Source organism: Meles meles, chromosome 19, assembly GCF_922984935.1.
Source record: "Meles meles chromosome 19, mMelMel3.1 paternal haplotype, whole genome shotgun sequence".
NCBI lineage: Eukaryota > Metazoa > Chordata > Mammalia > Carnivora > Mustelidae > Meles > Meles meles.
The window spans coordinates 26,760,288-26,778,318 of record NC_060084.1 but is presented as its reverse complement, the minus strand read 5'-3'; the positions used below and the strand labels follow the sequence as shown (position 1 = coordinate 26,778,318).

At 54.1% G+C, this 18,031-nt stretch overlaps 1 protein-coding gene across 1 annotated transcript; it reads left to right on the top strand.

The window, feature by feature from the left end:
- Positions 1-6,065: 6,065 nt before the first annotated feature.
- On the top strand, positions 6,066-17,581 carry CX3CL1 (C-X3-C motif chemokine ligand 1). Its single transcript, XM_045988137.1, is given in 4 exon segments — positions 6,066-6,354; positions 12,521-12,641; positions 14,412-14,954; positions 14,956-17,581. Coding segments are annotated over 4 exon segments (1,293 nt in total). The 5' UTR covers positions 6,066-6,284; the 3' UTR covers positions 15,515-17,581.
- The last annotated feature ends 450 nt before the right edge of the window (positions 17,582-18,031 follow it).

Sequence of the window (18,031 nt, the reverse complement as noted above, 5' to 3'; positions counted from 1 at the left end):
GGGAGGCAGGGACAAGCATTGGGAAGGGCACGCATCATGGATTCAGACAATCGCAGAACTCTCACTGACTGGTATCTGGAGCAAGCAGCTTGGTCCCTGTGAGCCTTGATCTCTCGCTCCGTGGATAGAGGGTGATAAAAGCAGGTATCCGTGCACGAGGTGGTGAGGATCCAAGCAGATAAGAGAGTACAGATAGCCCACCAACAAAACGGGCAGAGGCTTGAATAGTATTTCTCTGAAGAAGATATTCAAATGGTCAACAAGCTCATGTGAAGATGTTCCATATCCCTCATCATCAGGAGAATGCAAATCAAAACCATTAGGATGTGAAGCTATTCTTTTTTTTTTTTTTTTTAAAGATTTTATTTACTTAATTGACAGAGAGAGAGATCACAAGTAGGCAGAGGCAGGCAGAGAGAGAGGAGGAAGCAGGCTCCCTGCGGAGCAGAGAGCCGATGCGGGGCTCGATCCCAGGACCCTGAGATCATGACCTGAGCTGAAGGCAGCGGCTTAATCCACTGAGCCATCCAGGTGCCGGATGTGAAGCTATTCTTAAAAAAAAAAAAAAAAAAGTTTTATTTCCCTTCGTCTTTTTAAAAATTTTATTTATTTTTATTTAAATCCAATGAACTGGTGTCAGGAGCATGGCTCTTGATCTCGGCTATAAGTTGAAGCCCCACACTAGGTGTAGAGATGACTTGAAAATAAAGAAAGACAAGATTGGCAAGGGTTTGGAAAAATGGCAACCTTTGTGCATTGGCAGAGAGAAGGTAAAGTGGGGGCAGTCACTGTGGAAAACAGAATGGCGGTTCCTCAAAAAATTAAGGGTAGAATTACCATGTGACCCTGGAATCTCATTCTTGGGGATGGACATGAAAGAATTGAAGGCGGGAACTTGACGAGACATTTGTACATCTGTGTTCACAGAGACATTCTCCACAATAACCAAAAGGTGGAAGCAACCCGAGTGTCTGACTGGTGAATGGAGAAGCAAAACGTGGTGTACACGTACGACGGAATATTATTCAGTCCTAAAAAGGAAAGAGATACTGGCTCCTGCTACAATATGGGTGAGCCCTGAGGATGTGATGATTTGTGAACTAAGGCGGTCCGAGACAAACACTGTCTGATTCCTAGAGGAGGGAAACTCTTGGGGCCAGAACACAGACTGGCGGCTGCCGGGGCTGGGGGGAGGGGGAAGTGGGGGTTAATGGTTTGATGGGTCCCGCGGTTCAGTTTGGCAAGACGATAAAGTCCTAAAGACAGGTGATGGCGATGGTTGCACATGCTGGAATGTACTTCATGTCACTGATCTGAACACTTAGAAATGGTGAAAGAGTAAATTTCATGATACAGATATTTTACCACAGTATAAAAGGGGGTGTGGCCAGGCAGGTGCACAGACAGGGAGGAGGGCCAAGCGCATGTAAGCAACTCTGGTTATGGACCCAAAGAAGTGAGCTGAGCGGAGTGGGGTGAAGCGGAGAAGAATTAGGAAGGACAGTTCCGCCAGGGGCTCTGGGATGAGGTGGCCATCTCACTGGTCACCCTGTCCCTCTTTCCGTCCTGGGGCCCCACAGGAGTGCCTGGGGGCTCTGCCTGCTCCCCACAGCTGTTTCTGTTCTGCTTTAGGGGCTAGGGGAGTCCCTCACATCCCACAAGAATATGCAGGCTTGCCTACTCCCTGGGGCACCCAGGCAGGCTGGCAGATTGCCCAAGGAAGTTGTGGGTGGAGATGCCCCAACCCCTCCTCTCTACTAATTGCCCCAGGAAACGCTTTGTCCTGCTGCCCGGGGTTATTCTGATTGTTGCTCTCATTAGTCCTCAGCTCAGAACCTCCCCAGCTCCCCTCTGCCCCTGAACAGGACTCTCATTCCTCACTCCAGCTTCCTGGTGTCCAATGGCAGCCTCCCTCAGAGCCCATGCCATCAGACCATTCCCCATTTCCTTTTTACCTTGGTTAAAGGTAGGTTAGGTTTGCCCTGTGCCTGGAACAGTATGTCAAAATCCAGCCCGTCTACACAGGGCAGGTTACTTACAAATCACAAAGGGGCTGACCCTTCTCCACCCAGAGATCTAGGGTTGGCTGTGCATCAACCCACCATGAGCAGCGGGACAACCTGTTTGCCATGGTGGATGTAAGGTGCACCGTGAACTACACAGTATTACTCATACCAGGTTCTTGCCAAGTATATGTAGCCGGGGTCTAATCAAGTCTGTAGATCTAACTCCGGTTAACAGAAAGAGCACAGGTTAGGGGAATGACTTGGATGATGTCACAAGAAAGCCATTTACATAAATTAAGAATGAGAACAGTGTATAAGACAACAGTCTTTTCCTAGCAGTTATATCTCTTCTGTTGTGCTTTAATATCTTCAATAAATCTGGGACCAAAAAAAAAAAGACAACAGTCTTGAAGCTCTTTAGAAAGTCAGTGCCATGAAAAATGAGCAGGGGGTCTGCTGTAGACCAAAAAGAAATACCATCAGCATGGCATAAAGCTCAGACTGGATTCTGGTTCAAAAAATAAAAGTAAGAGAGGAGGAGGGAAGGAAGGGACACACAAAGAAGAAAGAGAGTAAAGAACATGAAGCTGTAAAATACATCTAGGGGACAGTGGAGAAAATTAATTATTAACTGAATGTTACATGACATATAGAAATTATTGTTAATTTTGTTAGGTGGGATAATAGTATATTTATGTGAGACAGTGTATCTTTATACTATGGAGATGCATGGTGAAGGCTTTAGGGGCAAAGTTTCAGACACACATAATTCACTTTGAAACGGCTTGGCCAAAAAAACCCAAAAACAAAAAACAAGAAGACAAAAAACCTGCCACAAATGAAGCAAATATGGGAAAATGCTAATCATTGAGTTTAGGTGCCAGAAATATGAAAGGTCTTTGTTGTATTCCTTCTTCTTTATTGTTTATCATTTTAAAAACTTATTTTTATTTCTTAATTTTTTTTGGAGAAAGAGGGCTCACACATGAGACAGAGGGAGAATGAGAGAGAGAGAATCTCAAGCAGGCTCCACACCCAGCACGGAGCCTGATGGGGGGCTCGACCTCAGGACCCTGAGATCATGATCTGAGCTGAAATCAAGAGCCAGAAGCTTAACTGACTGAGCCACCCGGACACCTCGGTTTAGAATTTTCAAGACAATAGTATAAAAGAAAGAAAGCAAAAGTCTGCCCTTCTTTGGATCAAAACGTCATCTTTCACTCCTGCTTTCCTTGATTCCTGGACAAGAAGAAAGGCCTCTCTCCCTCTCCCAGGCCCACAGCCTCAGAGTCTGTGGTAGGACTTCTCTCTCCTGTTGAGCTGGGGTTCATTAGAGCGAGAACCGGTATATCTGCCTTTGGGTCCCCTGGTCCCGCCAGGCACACCACGGGGTTTAATGGCAAACAGTAATGGCCCTGCGAGCCGGCCCTGTGAAAGTCGTTCCTTTTTTTTTTTTTTTTTTTTAATTTTTATTTTTTTGACAGAGAGAAATCACAACTAGGCAGAGAGGCAGGCAGAGAGAGAGGAGGAAGCAGGCTCCCTGCCAAGCAGAGAGCCCGATGCGGGGCTCGATCCCAGGACCCTGGGACCATGACCTGAGCTGAAGGCAGAGGCTTTAACCCACTGAGCCACCCAGGCGCCCCAAAAGTCGTTCCTTTTATGAACTCCCCCAGTGAGTGAGCTGGTGACGTGGCTATTAGCATCCCATTCTACAGATGGGGAAGCTGAGGCTTCGAGAGGTTAAATAACTTGCCAAAGGTGATTCTTCTAAGTGGTGGGGTGACGTTTGCCTCCAGGTCTTGACTGATCTGAAAGCCTAGTCACCACGGCCAAACTCAATCATCTAAACTCAGTTCTTGATGCCTTGATAAGATAGTGTGGCTGACTGTTCCAGTTTTGCCGGGGAGGGGCGTGGGGAGCTGGGCCGGAAGAAGGTAGAGGATGTTCCCAAGGGCTGAACAAGGAAAAGCAGAGCTGTACTTGGTGTTTTGACGTCTTTTTGGCATCAGCTCACTTCGTTCTCAGCCGTCCTCACAGTGGGGATGGAGGGAGGTGGTATAGACTCCTGGTCATGAGCTCAGACTCCAAGGCCAGCAGGCCGGGGCAAACTCAGGCTCCCCCACTTCTCGGCTGGCGATCCTCAGAAAATTACTTAACTCTTGCGTTCCTCAGTTTCGCCATCCATAAAACGGGCCATGATAGTGGTGTTTCGTTCACACGCCAGGTCATAGTGACTCGAGCTGATCACACAACGCACTTACAATAGTGCCTGTCTCAGAGTAAGTGTGAACTCCGACAGGGAGGGAAGCTGCCCAAGGTCACACAGCAGTGCCAGAGCCAGGACCATCGGATTCCAAAGCCCCTGCTTTCTGAACTTCTAGACTTCTTCGGAGCAGAGTCTGGGGCCAGAGGAACAAGGGTCTTAACCCTTCAAATCCCTGCCCGACCTGGCTCTTGGCCCTTGACTTCCCAGAACTTGTCCCTTGCCTCTCCCCCCTTCTCTTCCCTGCACGCCTTCCTCTCCCCAGCCCCTTCTGTCCTTTTCCCTTCTTCTCCTTCTTCTCCCCCTTCCCTTCCTTTTTCTTCCCTTCCCTTCCCTTCCTTCCTCGCTTCTTTCTCCCCTTCCCTCTGCCCCCTTCTTCATCTGCTCCTGCCTCCATGGACGGAGCAGAAAGAACCTTGGACTACAGATGTTATCATATCCTGTCCCTCTCTGGGCCTCAGTTTTCCCAGATATAAGATGAAGGGCTGGACAACGGCAATGTGAAGGTCACCTGCTTTATATTTGCATGGGCTGGGACGGATTCCCTGAGGCTGAATACAACTGGCCCATGCCAGGGGTGTTCCTCCCCACCAAGAAGGAGTGTCCAGCCTCCCACCTCCACGCCCCAGTAGGTCTCCAGTGCTGGGTTAGAGAGGGAGCCTCTGGCCTTGGGGAGCTCTAAACCAGTTGACTCCATAGCCTGGAGCCGTGGCGCACAGGCACACTGGTTTCCGGCTGGCGTGTTGCCACAGACACCTAGATGGGAGTGGTGGGTTCATGGTTAACTCGGGCACTAGGCTGGGCTAGGCGACTGCCGAGTCTTCTGGAGTCTCAGGGATTGTGGCCACTGTCTTCGGGGAAGGTGGCCCTGAAAGCGGGTGAATCACGGGGTCTGGTGGGAGCTGGCTGGTCTTGCCTGGTACTGCAGGGGGTGGGGGTGGGCGGTGGGGAAGACACACCTGTAACAGGGAGAGGAGCTGAGAAGTCAGAGCTGCGAAGCTCTCCCTCCCCAGTGGGCGAGCCCAACTCCCTCCTGTGCAGATGGGGACCTGAGGCCCCGAGGAGAGGCAGGACTTCCCCCAGGGTGCCTGCGGAGTCAAGGACAAATTGTGAGGCCCCGAGTGACCCAGGGTGAGGCTGGCAGTCCTGACATGCCTTGCGTGGGCCAGAGCAAGGGCTTGCTGTGGGTGCAAAGGTGGAAAGGAGAGGTACAGGAGCTGGAGGCCGGGAGGCCAGGGCTCTTTTCTGTGTCCTAAACCGTACGTGCCCCTGCGGGTCTTTAGTCTGTTCTCTGTTCCCTGGTGATCTGGATGACCTGAGGTGACCCTACCCCCTCTCTGGGCCTCAGTTTCCCCATCTGTCCCTCTGAAATTGGGCCGGATCATTCCTCCAGCAAATGTTGACTGGATCAAGCCCCTGCTGTTTGGCCAGGCTCTGTGCTGGGCTCAGGGATACATGGACGAATGAGGTCCCCCTAGGAGCTGGGGCTTCAAGGGGGAAAGGTTGGGGGGTCCTTCATGATGTGGGAGAGATACTTCTCCCAGACCAAAGGAGAGCTTGTCAGACCCGGACTCCAGGGTCCTGAGTCCCTCCCGGCTCACTGGCTGCCAGCACTCTCTATCCTGTCCTTTTGTTTTGTGGCCCACATAGAGCCAGGGCCCCAGGTGCCAGCTCCCGAGGTAGGTGGCCCCCGCACATGCGGGGAGAGAAGGCTTTCTGACTGCTGTCAGGCCTGGTCCAGACTCCACCCCCCCCCCAACAGGCCCGAGCCCAGAGCCTGAGCTGGCTCCGTTCCTTGGCAACATCCTGAGGAATCCAGCCGCTGCACACTGGCTCCCTTCCTTTCCCCTCCCACCCGCCTGCCTGCTGGAGGCGGAGGCAGAGGCAGCAAGCCCCATTATAAAAAGCCATTATAAAAAGCGACAGAGCTCAGGCAGCGAGGGGACAGCACTTAGCTCAGACACCCGCCCCGGCCCTGCCTGGACCCCCGTACAGACCTTCGCCGGCTCTGAACCATGGCTCCTCCGCCAGTCTCGTGGCTGCTCCGCCTGGCTGCCCTCTGCCATCTGACCATGCTGCTGGCTGGTGAGTGGGGAGGACTCCTGCATGAGCTAGGTAGAGGAGCCTCCGGCCCCACTCCTGCCCTCTGGCCCGATACCGGGGAGGGCGCCCCCAGACCCAACCTGGGTAAGGTCCACAGCAGGTCCTTCCAAAGAGTGTGGTGGAGGGGGCTGGGCTCCTCCCTGACCCCAGATTCGGGACTGCCTCTCCCGCTAGAAAGATTTCCAGTCTCCAGGGACTGCCCCCTGGCCCAGTGACAAGGCGGCTACTGCTTGGCAGCGCAAAGGGGTGGTGTGGGTGGCACAAGGGTGCCAGGCACAAAGAGGGTGTTGGGGGGAGGGGGACCGAGAAGGCTGAGGAGGCTCCTGCTGGGCACTGGGTGGGAGGCCCTGGCTGACAGTGGGCTGGGTCTCCCTTCCCGGGGTTAATGTGTAACCTGAAACCCTGACTCCGGAGTCTCAAGTCACAGTCAGGGTTTTCTCCTGTCCTGATTTCCAGTAGGGAACCTAGGACCAGTAGAGATCAAGGTCACCGCAGATCACGGATTGGGCTTGTTGCTGTTGCTCTGGTCTGTAGTCCCAGTCTCTCTGCCTGTACCTCGACTATGCTGCCGTCCTTCTCCTCCAAGCACAGTTCAGAATATGTTTCACCTCCCGATACTGGCTCTCCAGAGCCCAGAACCTGTAGGGCAGGGTGCGTTCATCCCACTGACATGATTAAAATGGAGGCCCAGGGAGGTCTAGAAACCTGCCTGAGGACGCAGAGACAGTAAGGAGGGCAGGAGGAAGCCTGGCTGCGTGCTCACCACCTTTGTGGGCTGCATGGCCTCTGAGAACTGTTTGAGCCAGACTGTCTGGCACATTGAGGCTCAGAGAGGCTAGGAGCCTGCCTTGGGGCACACAGCAAGTCTGGGAGGATGCAAATGGTCTCAAGCTTCTAGGACCCCCCCATGGAACACACTGCCTTTTGAGTCCCTCTATGGGGTGGAAAACCAAGCAGCAGGCCAGCAAGCAGATTGGGGGTGGTGGGGATTGCAGAAGGGGCCAAGGGCTCCTGGGTCTGAACCCTGAAGCCAGACGTATTTGGAGATAGCACTAAAGGACAGGGAGTCAGATGGAGGTTGCTTTGCCATAGCCGTGACCCTGAGTGGGGTCTTGCCTTCTTTGGTCCCAGGTGCTGCACATGTAAATATAGCCATTGCCGCTGGTGCGGTGGGGCTCCTGTGAAGGCATTTTGGAAGTAGGAGGAGAAGGATTACTTACAGGAAACCTGGCGGTGGGTGCAGGGGAAAGGGTTTCTATGGTAAGATGAAAAGGGGATGATGGGGGGGCAGGGGGACCCTGGACACTCTGTGTATTAGCCTAAGGCTTTAGGATATCAGGTTCGTGCCCTAATCTCGGTCACCGATGTCGCGGGAAGACACTCACTATCTCAGCCTTTCTAAGCTTCAGTTTTTCCTCCTCCTGCTGGCACTTGGCCAGGCCCACCTTGGAGGTCCTCCCCCACATTGTCCTTTGTGGCTCTGAGAGAACCCCTTGGGAGCCCCTGCAGGAGGGGGCGGTCCCCAGCAAGGCCCTGGGGTGGTGGTGCGGGGGTGGGGGGGATGGGGGGAGCAGGGGTTCTAGCTGGTGCAGGGCGGCTGCGTCAGTCCCCAAATGTGGGTTTGCGGGGCTGTGTGAGGCGGGAGGCTCCTCTGCTTTATATAACCAGCCTGCAGAGACAAGTCAGAGCAGAGAATTTTCTCGCAGAGCACTGACGCATTCACTCCTACTCAAGCCCCAGCAAGAAAGAGGGAAAAAAAAATCCGTTTTAAGCTGCTGTAGTCTGCCCCCTGATCGCGGTGGAGGCGGATGGGGAAGGCAAGGAAGGCGAACTTCACGAGCGTCAGACCCAGGCCCCCGTAGAATTTAAATAAAAATTCCTCTCTTCCTTCCTTGGTTATCATTTTACATGTCACAAAGCACTTCCTTGTGCATTTTGTTCATTCATTGAACAAATAGTGGACATCAGCTACGTGCCTGGTACTGTTGGAGGGGCTGAGGCCACAATGATGCATGAAGATCCCAGACCTCAGAGTGTGGAGAACCAACTGGGGAAGACAAGACAATACAGAAAATAAATTAGTAAATGATTTGGTCTGTTAGAAAAACAGGCTGTGGGGCGCCTGGCTCAGTCGGTTGGGTGACTGCCTTCGGCTCAGGTCATGATCCTGGGGTCCTGGGATCGAGTCCTGCGTTAGGCTCCTTACTCAATGGGGAGTCCGCTTCTTCCTTTCTCTGTTGCTCCCCCGTTTGTTCTCTCTCTCATTCTCTCTTTGACAAAGAAATAAAATCCTTAGGGAAAAAAAAAAAAGAAAGAACAGTAAAACAGGCTGTGATTTAAAAACAAAATGAATGGAGAGAGAAGGTTGCAGGGGGAGGTGTTGAGATTTTAAGTAAGGGTCAGGGAAGGCCCTCGGAGAAGGGGACATTGAGGGAGGCGAGGGAAGATCCCTGTGGCTATCTTGAAGGCAGTGGTTTTCAGTGGGTGATTTGGCTCCTCAGGGGCATTTGGCAAATTTCTGGAGACATTTTTGTTATTACAGATGTCCCATCAGTTTGGGTTGGGGGATGCTTAGAAATCTAGTGGGTGGAGCCCAGGGATTCTGCTAAACATCCATCCTACAGGGCACAAGACAGTTCCCACAACAAAGAATGATCTGGTCCAAAATGTCAATGGTGTTGCTGTTGAGTGAACCCTACTCAAAGGGTCCAGATATTTAAAAATCTTTATTTTCACAACCCCCCTGTGAAACAGATATTATCATGTCCATTTTACAGGTAAGGGAACTGAGGCTCAGAGAATCTGAGTGACTTGTCCAGGACATACACCTGAACAATGGCTCAAGCCCTCTCTCTGTCGCCTTGCTGAGAGACCCAGAACATTTTTGTCTTCTCCTGCCTGTAAGCCTCTTACCAGCCCTTGAGTTCCAGCCTAAAGGATTCTTCCTCCAAGAAGCCTCCCCTGATTATTTGCAGGGGGAAATGGGATCTCCCTCGTGCAAATCTCAGCACATTTGGGGGTATATTCTGGAACATGGTGTTTTTACCTGGTGTTTAAGGCTGTTTAGAACACTGGGATACCTAGAGGCTGGGAGGAAAACAAAATCTGCCATTAAACAGCTGTGTGGCCTTGGGCAAGTCATTTAACCTCTCTGATTTTTTAGCTTCTCCATCGATAAAATTGAGGTAGCAATACTCCCTTTGCAGGGAGGCTGCGAATTAATGAGAGCAGTTGTGCCTGTGCTAAGTATACAGCCCAGTACACAGTAGGTGCTCAATAAGATAAGCTCTGGTACTTTGTGGGCCTGTCTTGGCTGCTCTTCAGGTTGAGAGCTTCTGAGGGCAGAGACAGGCCTCCATCTCATTATGCCTCATAGCACCCCGCACAGAGAAGAGGGAACATCAGCATTTATTGGTTGATAGAGTAAACACTGCAAGCTGATGGTGTTTATTGGGATTGAGGTATTCTCTCTAAGCTCAGCACCAATGGGAGAAAGATCTCAGGGTCAAGGACAAGAGAGCCTGGGTCTTTGTAGATACTCAGAGGTAATTCAGACAAGTGTTGGCTGAATTAGGAAAGGGATGGATGGGTGGATGATAGACCAAAGGATGGATGGATGGATGGATGGGTGGGTGGGTGGATGGATGGTTGGATGGACCAATGGATGGATGGATGGATGGATGGATGGAACAATGGATGGATGGATGGATGGATGGACCAATGGATGGATGGACCAATGGATGGATGGATGGATGTGGATGGATGCATAGATGGAGAAGTAGGTGAAGGGTAAGTAGAATGAGGCATTATTTCACTCAATGACTACTTGCTATCCACTTTGTGCTGGGAAGCACTGTGACAGCAAGACAGACAAGGTCCCTGCCTTCCTGAAATTCATGTGACAGTAAATGGCTGGCTAGAGGCATTATTTCCAGCTACTGAAAAGAAAACTTTAGAGAAGAAAAACCCCCTCAGGTTAGTTACATAGCCCTTCCCCATGCAAAACCAAGAACAGAGACTGGCCAAGGGTATGCAGGCACCATGGCAGAGGGTGGGACTTTGGGGACAGGCTGCCTTTTTGTGGGTCTTTAAAGCCCTGCATGTGAGCAGTGGCCTTCCCCACCCTGGGACATAGAGTCGAGAGTGCAGACTGACCATGTCTAACCACCCCTCCTGCCCACTGGCAGCCTCCCCCAGGCTCCAGGTAGCCTAAAACTCCTGCAGACCAATCGAGGGGCGGCTTCCTGGCTCTATTCAGTAGGGCCAAGGGGAGGGCGCAGCTGAGTCTTTCTAAAGTCCATCCGGGGGAGAAGGCAGGTGAAAGGCAGCAAGGTAACTTTCATATACTGGTTCCTCAGAGAGAAAAAGCAGCTCGTGACCCAGGCACCAGGCACCAGAGTGCTTCCTGCCCATGCTAGGAGCTTCTAGAACTGCCTCTTGATGGCCCAGATCTCGGAGATCCCTACAGGCCCCGATCCCCACTTCCGTAGTCAGAGTGGGCTGAGGCTAAGAGGAAGCAATGGCAGAAGAGATGGCACATTCTAGAAGAGGCGCGTGTGTGTGTGTGTAGGGGGGTGCTTGCACCTGTCTTCGGGAAGGCAGAGCATGTTTGCACGTCCACATCCATGTAAATGCTTACGCACAAGCAGTAAGGATCAGCTGGGGCCTCCCAGGCCCTGCCTGGCTGGAGAAGACCATTTGGTTCCCTGGACTCCACCGCCCTGGAAGCCCTGGCCTCTAAGAATTTTGCAAAACCCTCTGGGGTCTTGCTTCTGCTGCCAAGACCTTGACCCCGAGCTGAAACTCAAATTCTTCCTTATTTTTTACATACCCCTCTTGAGCTGACACCAAGTAGAATAAATTTTGCTGGACATTTTAGGGGAGGGAGGAAGGAGGAAAGGCAACGCAAACAACTTCAGATGTTTATATGAAATATTTGGGTTCTTGGGGCACCGGGGTGGTTCAGCCTCTGACTCTTGATTTTGGCTCAGGTCCTGATCTCAGGGTTGTGAGACTGAGCCCCTCGTCAGGCTCAGCAGGGCATCTGCTTGAGATTTTCTGCATCTCCCCCTACTTGTTCTCTCTCAAATAAATAAATAAATATTTTTTAAAAATCTGGGTTCTCAACTGTCTGTTGAGTCACCCCCCATCCTGTCCTGGGGTTTCTGTCTGGCTCTGTGCCATCAGCAGGCCCTGAGCCGTCCTGCTCTGCCCCCCACCCCTTGTACAAGCCCCATCTCCACCCCTCCTCCTGACCTCTGTCCCCCTAGCTTGCCCAGGGGAGTCCAGATGGCCCCCTTGGTTCCCCTCAGCAACTGCTGCCAAACTCATCTTGGCTCTCCCTGGCAGAACAGAGGATCCCCTGCTCAGCGGACCGCACCCTCAGCCCCCTCAGAAGGTGGCTGTATTTCCACATTTAATACTTTTTGTCTGTTTCTTAAGCCTTATGTGGTTTTGTTGGGGGGGTGGGATACGTATGTGCCATTCTGTTTGTTGGTGCGTGTGGATGCATGTGGGCCCATGACGTGTCTCAGAGGTCATGGAAATCCACATATATCATCAGCCTGACAGGGAGGAAGGGGGTGTGTATGCAGTGGGCGGAGGGTTGGGGGGCCGTGAGAGTTGAGAAGGTGACTTACTGGGGTAAAGGGAGGGTTGGGGGTGCATAGAGCCACGGGCCCAGAAGGGACCAGAGCCCAGCCTGGTAGGAGAGCCCGTTCCCTCACTTGCTGGCTGTGTGACCCCGGGCAGATCCCTGAAACTCTCAGGCTTGTCCTCCTTTCTGTACAACTGACCAACTATGACAACTTAATTTTAAAAATTAAACCCTCACTACTAACCAGACAGTAGAAGCTTCCTAAATAAGAATCCATTTTCGTTAATTTTTATAACATCCCTATGAAGTAGATACTCTCATGTACAGCTGGGGAAACTGAGGCATAAAGAGTTGTGGGGCTTTTTGGTTTTTTGTTTTTGGAGGGGGTTGCTGAGGAGGGGGCCGGGGAGCTGAGGTCAAGGGCCTTGAAGACCCAGGCTGTGCAAGGCAGTGGCCGTGGTTTGGATGGTGTGGCTGGCACGAGCTGGCCTGGGATTGGAAAGCCAGATGCCCCTGGACAGTCCTGCTGACTGGGGGCCTCTGTGGGCTCAGGACAGCACCATGGTGTGAAGAAATGCAACGTCACCTGCAACAAGATGACCTCGGAGATCCCCGTGGCCTTTCTAGACCACTACCAGCGAAATCAAGAATCCTGCGGCAAGCCTGCCATCATGTAGGTACTGGCCTCTGGGCCTCTGCCAATCCCCGTCCACATCCTTCTTCCTCATCTGGGCTCCTGCCAAGGGCCTCAGCAAATTGCTCCTCTTGCTCCTGGCCTCTTGACCCTTCACTGACCTTAATAGCTGTCCCCTAGGGTAAAGGTTGGGAGCGGCTTCCTGAAAGGCCTGGGGCCTGGGGCAGCTACTGAGGGGGTGTGTTTCAGGTGACTGTCGAACCTGCTGGATTTCTTGGGGACGTCAAGCACGGTGGCCTCGGAGCGCAGGCTCCAGACTCCAACCCATGTGTTGCAAATCCTGGCTTCATCACTTACGGGGGGCGGGGGGGGGGCGCGTGGGTGGCTCTGTGGATGTTAGCTACCCTCTGGGTCTTAGTTTCCTTATCTGTGAAATAGGTAGTTGGGAGGATGACAGGGGGTAATGCAAATAAGCAGCTTGGCAGGGAGCCTGGAAGCTGTTGCAATAGGCAAGGCAGAGATTATTATCCACACCTGACAGTGGAGGCAACAGGATCCGCGTGAGACTTTGGGCTCGTCTACAGACTGGCCTTCAGGCCTGTCATCTCATCAGGAAATGGCCGGCAGCTTCTCGAAGTACAGGGCTCGGCAAAGAAGTTGTGTGCTTCATTCCACCCACGGTGCAGCTGCTAAGAGGGCTCAGGGGGCTAGTGCCCTGACCTCTCCCCTCGCCTGTTGAGGCTTGCTTCCTCCAGACTCCCCCACATATTTGCTTCTGTTTTCTAGGTAAAGAGGAAGTGGGAAGCCCCAGGGAGGGGGCCGTTGCCCTGGGCTACACCTTGCCTCTGGGGGCCTGAAGGGTTATGCTTGCTTCCTGCCCTTCTCTGGCTTCCCCAGCGAACCAGAGCCATGCACCTTCACATGACCTCTCTGAGCCTCGGTTTTCTCATCTGTAAAATGGGGATGGTCGCGGTAGCCACCTCTCCTGGGTGGGAGGTTTAAACAGGCAAAATGCCTAACGCAGTGGTGTGGAGCATAAGCTCCCGTCAGCTCTGAGCTGTGTTCCCTGCACAGAGCCAGCCACACACAGCTTTGGAAGAAGCTCAAGATTTGGATGGCACTCGGGGTCCCAGTGGGACCCCCATATATGTGGCCGGAGCTCACTCAGTGTGCTTTTGGCCTGAGGATACACACTATGTGGTAGAGGTCCAACGGGTAGCCTGTAACTGAGGGAGTAGGAAAGAGGACATTTGAGTCAGTTCCTTCCAGAGAAAAGAGCCCCCCCGCCAGCCCAGAGCTCACCAGTCACACACCTGCCAGCAGGGAGCACCAGTGGACAGCTCCCCCCAATCAGAAGACACAGGCCAGAGCCCCCTGCCTTATGGTGAAGACATTATTATTAACATTATTATCATTTTTGGCTGTTACTCTGAGCCAGATGCTTTACAGAATTTTTTTTTTTTTTTTTACGATAACACTGAAGTGGGGTGACCAGCTTGCCCCAGTTTTCTGGGACTTTTACAAGATATCCTATATCTTGAGGAACCCCCCCGCAGCCCGCTCAGTCCCAGCTCTTCTGGGGAGGCTGGTCACCCTACAGGAGGGAGGTATGCGATCTTGATTTCTCAGGTGAGGACACGCAAGTTCGAGGAGGCAAGCGGCCGGAGCTAATCGGCGCAGAGCTCACAGCTCCTGAGTGGCGGGAGCGGGTTTCCAGCTGGGTCTGTTCTCCAGCAGAGTGTTATATACGGCGCTTCTACTCCACGTGGCATCTGGGCATCACTGGGTCCCTGTTTTCCTTCCTTGTAGCCTGAGGACGAAAAAGAACAGAATCTTCTGTGCCGATCCAGAGGCAGCATGGGTTCAGAAAGCCATAACACATCTAGATCGCCAGACTTCTGTTCCGACTCAAGATGACGGCAGCTTCGCGATGCAAATCGGTGGGAGTGAGACCACCACGGCCACCATGGGAATGGACAGTCCTGCAATCACAGAGCCCAAAGCCACCCAGGAGAACAGTGGCCAGGAGACACAGAGCGCCTCGGGGACTTCCTCAGAGCTGCCAGCTGGAGTGGCTGATTCCTGGGGGACCAGGTTCCCCTCCACTCCCAAGGCTCCAGATGGAGGAGCACCAGCTGGGTCCCAGAAAACTGAGTTTTTCAACGCTGCAGCCCTCACCACCGCAACGTCCTGGCAGAGTTCCACTGCCTACAAGCCCGGGTCAGGCCTCTGGACTGAGGGAAAGGCCTCTGAGGCCCTCCCCACCCAGACCTCCCCCACCCAGACCTCCCCCACCCAGGCCCCCTCCACCCAGGCCCCCTCCACCCAGACCCCCTCCACCCAGGCCCCCCCCCACCCAGGCCCCCTCCACCCAGACCCTCCTTACCCAGGCTCCCCCTGCCCATGTCCCCACCATTTCACACAGAGCCTCAGAGGACAGTGTTGGCCCTGAAAGCCAACCTGTGTGGATCACGGGAGACGATCCCACGCCAGAGAACTCTCTAGAGCCTGAGGAGATGGGTCCTATTTCAGTTCACACAGATGATTTTGGGGGGCCTGAAGGCACTCCCCATTTCTCCACAGTCCCCGTCTCCTCTCAAGGGGTTCCCAGCAGGGAGCCAGTGGCCTCCGGCAGCTGGACCCCCAAGGCGGAGGAGCCCATCCATGCCACTATGGACCCCCAGAGGCTGGGTGTCCTCATCACTCCTGTCCCCGACTCACAGGCAGCTACCCGGAGGCAGGCGGTGGGGCTGCTGGCCTTCCTCGGCCTCCTCTTCTGCCTGGGAGTGGCCATGTTTGCCTACCAGAGCCTCCAGGGCTGCCCCCGCAAGCTGGCAGGGGACGTGGTGGAGGGGCTTCGCTATGTCCCCCGGAGCTGTGGCAGCAATTCCTATGTCCTGGTGCCGGTGTGAGCTGCCCACCTGCCTGCCTCCAGTTATTCGACTCAGACAGCTGCCTGGGGTCCCCCGTCCTCACACCCACTGGTCCCCATGGGCCTGACCTGAGCTGGGATGATTGGAGCGAGGAGGCAGGATCTTCCACACGCAATGGCTCCCAGCTCCCGGGCATAGCCCATGAGGCCCCTCTTGACCACTGTTGACCCCCTGGGGACAGAAGTGGTGGCCTGTGCAACTCACCCCAATGTCCCCAAGTCAGGAAACTTCTGCTGCTGGCTGGTGAGAGGTTCCCTTTGACACCGTCCCAGACCCCATGAGGGATTATTTATTGGAAAACGCCCAGCCCCTCTGGTACATCCCCAGGTGGCCCAAGGTCACCCCATCTCACAAATGAGCCTCAGGCCAGGCCCCCTCTGCCCACCCCCTCAGACCTCCTCATGTCTCTTGGTCCCGCTGCAGTCGCCAGTCACCCCGGCAACCTGCGGTGCTATCTCCCCCCGACCCCCGTCCCCTGTATAGAGCCCACACCCAGCCGGGGACCTGTCTTTTCTTGCATGAGCCTAGTGTGGTGTTCCCCAGGACGGCTCCTGGGAAGACTCTGCCCTCCGTTAGGCATTGTGGGAAGGGGACATGAAGTGACCTGGTGGCTTGGATGGTATTTCTTCTCCCCAGTCGATGCCATGCGTTGGCGGAACCTCGGCGGTGGGTCTGAGGGCTGGGGTACTCGTGCCCGGTCTGCCACCAACCCAGCAAAGCATTCGTACCTCTGCTTTCCCGTCTGCAGAAGGAAAGAGATTTGGCAAATGTGTGACAGTAACCTGTACCCTGACGGTCCTCACTCACTGATCCAGACACCCGGTTTCCCACACCCGGGTTGTAGCCTCACAAAAGAACACCTTAGCCTGTCTTCACCCGTTGGGGAGCCCGGCACGTTGGTGGGCCCTGTGCCTTGCCGGGGGTGGGGGTGGTGAGGGATCTGAAAGCGCAGGTCCTGCTCTGTGGGAGGGAGTCAGTTTCGTGGGCCCCCCTGAGTGGGGACTGGGGTGGGGGGTGCTTGGGGGCAGGCCCGTGTCCAGCTTGGAGAGCAGCCCTCCCAGCATCCACCAGGCTCGCAGGGACGTGAGGACAGCCCAAGAGACATGGGACAGGCTGAGGAGGAGGGAGGGCCCTCGAGGCTCCAGGAAGGCTGAGGTGCTCAGGGGGAAAGGCCCCGGGGGTGGGGAGGCAGCAGGAAGCAGCCCCATGCCCGAGTCAGGGCCTAGACCCCGTGTTTGCTGTTTCTTTCCTGTGACCTGGCTTCCCCTTCTAGTCTCTCGCTCTCTGAAAACACTGCTGCCCCCATTCCAGGATCTTCCCTCACCTTCCTGCCCACCGCAGGCAGGGCCAGAAATTTCCAGGACATTTTCCACGAGATCAGAATCCACCGCTGAAACCTGAGGTTTCATGTTTACCTCTGAAAGACACGCCATCCTGGGGGGAGGGAAGTTGTGGGCACAGAGTCAGGGTTCCCTTTTTGGCTGCTGGCCTCACCCCCTCAGGGTCCCTGGGGGCAGCACCCCACCTTCCTCAGTGGTCCCTGTGGATGACCCTTGTCCTCCTCTGCCCGGGGAGCCTCCCACAGGCCAGGGTAGGTGACACTCCGCAGAGAGATGCTTAGAGGAAGCAGACACAGCTCTGGTCCACAGAGGGGGACAGCCACGTGGGTCCTCCCTGCCCTCCTGCACCCCCTGCTGGGCATGGCCTGGGGTGTGGGGGCCTGGCTCTAGTGGGGGGCACTTCCGACAGCTCAGAGGGCTGGCAGCAGGTCTGAATGCACTTTTTTGGGCTCCTCGAGGCTGGTGGGAGAGCCTTCAAGGAGTGGGGCCCCCATGACGGGGTTCCCCTACTTTTCGTGAGAAAGCAGCTGGGAGCAGCTAGTCCCCCTTCCACGGATTTGATTAGTTCCCCCGAGCAGGACATGGACATGGACAATTTGGGGGGGAACTTCGGAAGGAGTTGGTTGATCCTTTTGCTTTTCCAACCCTATCACCAATGTCTGTGCCATTTTGTATTTTACTAATAAAACGGAAAAGTCTTGTGAATCAAATAACGTAGTTTTTTCTGAGGCAGGCTCGGCAACGGGAGCCTCAGGGGTAATGGAACAAGGGAGGGGCCAAGAATCTCTGGGCACAGCCTGCCTGGGGGCAGAGTGGTGGGAATGTCTACAGTCAACAGGAGAAGCAGCACTGGGGATGGGGTGAGGAGGATTGAGCCTCTGGCCTGGCTCTGTTCTGCCCAGCTGTGGGACACTGGGCAGGGCCTTTCTCTGAGCGTGTAAAATCAGATGTGAGATTTCTCCTAGTGGCTCCCACCCCTGACAGGAATCAGAATCTCATATGAAGCCACCCCTGACCGTCCCCATACCTTCTAAACCACCATCTCAGGGGCCTTGGTATCACCATTAGCGATCTGATGACCCATGGGAGCAAACTAGGCCACATTGTCCTCTTTCCTGCCTGACTCACTGCTGGTCCAGATAAAGATCGAAGAGGG